We start from the raw sequence: 5,115 nt of genomic DNA on the forward strand, positions 1-5,115 counted from the left end.
ACCAGGAAGCAGGCTCTCGCCAGACACCGAATCTGCTAATGCCTTGAGCCCGGACTTTTAAGCCCCCAGACTGTGGAGAGATAGTGTTTAAGCCACCCAGGCTATGGTATTTTTGTTCTAGGAGCCTGAAAAAGTTGACACTAATAAATTATGTTCTGGATAAACGCATTATTTCAGATTACAGTCAAGTTTGGCTGGACCAGAATACATTACATTCAGTAAAGTTTATTTATCTGATATAGTGTTCACTGATTTTAGAATATGTCTCAGAGTAATCTATTTACAATCCCAAGTTATTTGTGAACATCCCTCTTTGGCACCTAGTTTAAAAGCCAAGAATATCTACCTTATACTTTTCCAACTTCACATGTCTATTTTGAGAATAAAAGCAGATGGTTTGTGTAGAGTAACTTTGCAAACCACAAATGATTATGCACACATTTGGATTTATTATCATCATTTATAAGAAGGCCAGGGATACCAGTGATGTGCATCTCTTTGATTTAAATTAGGGATCTTATTAGACCAAATCTGATACTCTTCCAGTAATTATTTGAGTTCTACCTTCTAAGTCCTTCTATCCTGGCTCATATGATCCTTTGGAAGCTCTTTTTTTTTTTTTTTTTTAATTATTTTATTTTTTTTTTTTTGTGACTTTCTCAAATTTTATTTATTTATTTATTTTTATAATTTTTTTTTCTTTACAGTTAAAAGTATTTTTATTAAAAAAGCACAAATGCAAAGAAATGAACAGAGGAAAATTTATGCGTCTCTTTATGGAAGCTCTTTAATTATCGTCTACATTAACTGATTTTGTGCCAATGGCCAGGGGACAGTCTATTGATATAGGAAAAGAAGACATGAGGAATATCACCAACACATAGGGAGAAAAGGACCTTAAGCCGGGTTTCCCTGCGGTCTCAGCTGGTAGAGAATCTGCCTGCAATGTGGGAGACCTGGGTTCTATCCCTGGGTTGGGAAGATCCCCGGGAGGAGGGAATGGCTACCCACTCCAGTATTCTGGCCTGGAGAATTCCATGGACTATACAGAGCCACAAAGGGTCAGTCATGACTGAGCGACTTTCACTTTCACTTTCCACAGTAACCAAAGACTGGCCCAGAGCTTTCTACATGTATATTTGAGGAATATGAGGAGAAATTGAAAACAGTCAAGAGAACTTCAATGACCACCAGCTGTAGCACCTGTTTGGCACTGAAGTTACATATATATAAAGAGACATGCATATGTATATGTTTCTGTTTTCCTGGATTGTATGCTTTTACAGAACTAGGATAAATTTTATTTTCATCTTTTTTCAGTATCTAGAAAACAGCTTATAAGATATGGATCAGAATATTATCTATAGCCCTTGAAGGGAAACCAAACATCTTTGACACTGCTTAATGACTAAACTCGGAGAAGGCAATGGCAAGCCACTCCAGTACTCTTGCCTAGAAAATCCCATGGATGGAGGAGCCTGGTAGGCTGCAGTCCGTGGGGTCGCTAAGGGTCGGACACGACTGAGCGACTTCACTTTCACTTTTCACTTTCACACATTGGAGAAGGAAATGACAGCCTGCTCCGGTGTTCTTGCCTGGAGAATCCCAGGGATGGGGGAACCTGGTGGGCTTCCGTCTATGGGGTCACACAGAGTCGGACATGACTGAAGTAACTTAGCAGCAGCAGCAGGTACCTCTTAAATTCCTACTTTTGATTCCAGTCCCCTATAATGAAAAGGACAATATTTTTGGTGTTAGTTCTAAAAGGTCTTGTAGGTTTTCATAAAACCATTCAACTTCAGCTACTTCAGCATTGCTGGTCAGAGCATAGACTTGGATTACTGTAATATTGAATGGTTTGCCTTGGAAACAAACAGAGATCATTCTGTTGTTTTTGAGATTGCATTTTGGACTATTTTGTTGACTATGATGGCTGCTTCATTTCTTCTAAGGGATTCTTGCCCACAGTAGTAGATATAATGGTCATCTGAGTTAAATTCACCCATTCCAGTCCATTTTAGTTCACTGATTCCTAGAATGTCGATGTTCACTCTTGCCATCTCCTGTTTGACCACTTCCAATTTGCCTTGACTCTTGGCCCTAACATTCCAGGTTCCTATGCAATGTTGCTCTTTACAGCATCATACTTTGCTTCTATCACCAGTCACATCCACAACTAAGTGTTGTTTTTGCTTTGGCTCCATCCTTTCATTCTTTCTGGATTTATTTCTCCACTGATCTCCAGTAGCATATTGGGCACATAACATGCTGGGGAGTTCATCTTTCACTGTCCTATCTCACAAAAAGTTTAGCAGGAAGTAAAGTAGAAAAGGTAGGAAAAGTGCAACAGCAAAGGCAACCTTTCTTCCTTTTAGTGGCAAGAGATTCTCCACAAAAAGCAAAACAACAAGACTATACCATTTTGAGGATTTCTCTGGTGCTTAGTGGTAAATAATCTGCTTGCTAATGCAGGGAACGGAGAAGACAATGGCAAGTCACTCCAGTACTCTTGCCTAGAAAATCCCATGGATGGAGGAGCCTGGTAGGCTGCAGTCCGTGGGGTCGCTAAGGGTCGGACATGACTGAGCGACTTCACTTTCACTTTTCACTGTCATGCACTGGAGAAGGAAATGGCAACCCAAGCCAGTGTTCTTGCCCGGAGAATCACAGGGACAGGGGAGCCTGGTGGGCTTCCATCTATGGGGTCACACAGAGTCGGACATGACCGAAGTGATTTAGCAGCAGCAGCAATGCAGGAAAAGTGGGTTCAATTCCTGGGTTGAGAAGATCCTCTGGAGAAGGAAATGGCAACCCACTCCAGTTTTCTTGCCTGGAGAATCCCATGGACAGAGGAGCTGGGTAGGTTTCAGTCCATGGGGTCAAAGAGTCAGGCATGACTTAGTGACTGAATAACAACAGCATGCTATTCTGAAGCTATGAGGAGGGGCTTAGGTGATACAAGAAAATAAAACAGACAAAATGATAACGTATTTTGACATACCCATCCACACCATTCAGCATGGGCTGAAAAGCCACATGTAAGAATTCCAGAGAAAAATTTCACATATTGGGGCAGAAGGAATTCCACATCATCAACCCTTCCATCCATTCTTTTTAAATCTCAGAAACGTGGTTTGTCCTGTGCAATACTTTTTTCAGAGCGGTTTTTACTTCTTTATTCCTCAAGGTATAGATTAAAGGGTTCAGCATTGGTCCCACCAGATTCATCAGAATTTGCACCACAGTTCCTAGCATGGGGTTAGGTGTGGGCTGCAGGTAGACAGTAATGATGGGCCCATAGGCACAGAGGATGGCGATGAGGTGGGCACTGCACGTGGAGAAGGCCCGGCGACGGCCCTCAGTTGATGGAATCTGCAAGATGGAGATGGTGATTCGAGTATAAGACACAAGGATTAAGAGAAAGCAGATTAGAGATACTAGGCCAACGTTGGTGAAGCTCACCCTCTGGGCCAAGGATGTATCAGCACAGGCCAAGGGTAAGAGTGCTGGAATATCACAAAAGAAGTGAGCCACCTCATTGGGACCACAGTATGGCAGGGTGAAGGTAAGCAAAGTCAGGATGCTGGAATGGACACATCCTAACAGCCACGTGCCCACAGCCAAGGCCACACAGACTCTAGGGTTCATGATGACTGCATACCGCAGAGGGTGACAGATGGCGGTGAAGCGGTCATAGGCCATCACAGTGTACAAGAAACACTCGATGCTGCCAAGGAAATGGAAGAAGAAGAGCTGGGAGACACAGTCCTTGTAGGAAATGAGTGGGCTCAGTCCCATGAGGTAGAGCAGCATTTTAGGACAGGTCACAGAGGAGAAACTCATATCAAACACGGACAGGTTCCCCAGGAAAAAATACATGGGTGTGTGAAGGCGCTTGGAAGAAAGAACAGTCACAAGGATGGACATGTTTCCCAGCAGGGTGCAGGCATAGAAGGGCAAGAACAGGACTAAGAGTATAGTCTCCAGCCCCTCCGTGTGCGGGATTCCCAACAGGATGAACTCAGTCACCCCAGAGCAGTTCTTCATCTCCGTGAATGTCAGTCCTTTGGAAGGAAACGGAAGCAGAGGATGTGGAAGAATGTCCCGGCTTGATGTCAGCAGACTGAATGTACTGGAGAAATGAAATATGTGAGTGAAATTACAGCGTTTGGATTCAAAGTTAGGAAATATTATGTCTAAGCCAATTACAGAGCATTTAACCTGGAATGCAGCTACCATAGCAAAACTTCATAGATTTTATACCAAATATTTTTATCATACTGATTCTAAATGCAAATATCCTTTATTAAAACAGTACTTTTAATGTTGGAGCAAGGCTTTTAAAGGGAAAGGTAATGCCCATACAAACATATGCTCCCTCAGATTGGAGGAGTATCAGAAGCTCAAAACCAGACAAAGGCTCTTTAATGTCTCTAGATATGAAACCTGAGAATCACTATATTAGAGAGCCACTACTGCTGACAAAATCATATTTTATCTGCTTTCTGGTGAGACCTAAGGTTGAACCTCATAACAGTTTGAAATGCTTACTCAACATGATCTCAGTTCATTTAATCCTCCCAGTAACCCTTTGAGATAAATATATAGAAAAGGAAATTTCTGAACATTATCAGAACTTTCTCTGTTACCTATATGGCATCTGAACCCAAGAAGAAGATTTGCTTTGTGCTGTAAAAGATGACCCAAAACAAGAGCTACATAATCTGTATGTGAATGCATGCTAAGTCACTTCAGTCTTGTACGACTCTTTGCGACCCCATGAACTGTAGCCCACCAGGCTCCTCTGTCCATAGGATACTTCAGACAAGAATACTGGAGTGGGTTACTGTGCCCTCCTCCAGGGGATCTTCCTGACCTGTGGATCAAAACTGCATCTCCTGTGGCTCCTGCATTGCAGGTGGATTCTTTACTGTTGAGCCACCTGGGAAGCCCACATAATCTGTAGTCTCAAAAAAAAAAAAAAAAAAATGAGACCTGGCTATCTTATCAAGAAAGTCACACAGAAGGAAAGAACTGGACTGAAGGTGTCCAGGGATAGGCTCATTTAAGTGTCCAATCTTTTAATTATTTCAAATCAAGACCAAAGCCCTGATT

The 5,115-nt window shown here is 42.3% G+C and overlaps 1 protein-coding gene across 1 annotated transcript; it reads right to left on the reverse strand.

Annotated features, from left to right (window-relative positions):
• Positions 1-3,114: 3,114 nt before the first annotated feature.
• On the reverse strand, positions 3,115-4,047 carry LOC129548358 (olfactory receptor 10D3). Its single transcript, XM_055414890.2, has one exon. The coding sequence runs from the start codon at positions 4,045-4,047 to the stop codon at positions 3,115-3,117; it is 933 nt and encodes a 310-aa protein (XP_055270865.2).
• Between the last annotated feature and the right edge of the window lie 1,068 nt (positions 4,048-5,115).

Source organism: Moschus berezovskii, chromosome 25 (assembly GCF_049115385.1).
Source record: "Moschus berezovskii isolate FMDL1 chromosome 25, NW_MosBer_1.0, whole genome shotgun sequence".
In the NCBI taxonomy this organism is placed as follows: Eukaryota; Metazoa; Chordata; class Mammalia; order Artiodactyla; family Moschidae; genus Moschus; species Moschus berezovskii.

Coding starts and splice junctions, on each gene's coding strand:
- LOC129548358 (XM_055414890.2), bottom strand. CDS start 4,047: ATGAAGAACTGCTCTGGGGTGACTGAGTTCATCCTGTTGGGAATCCCG.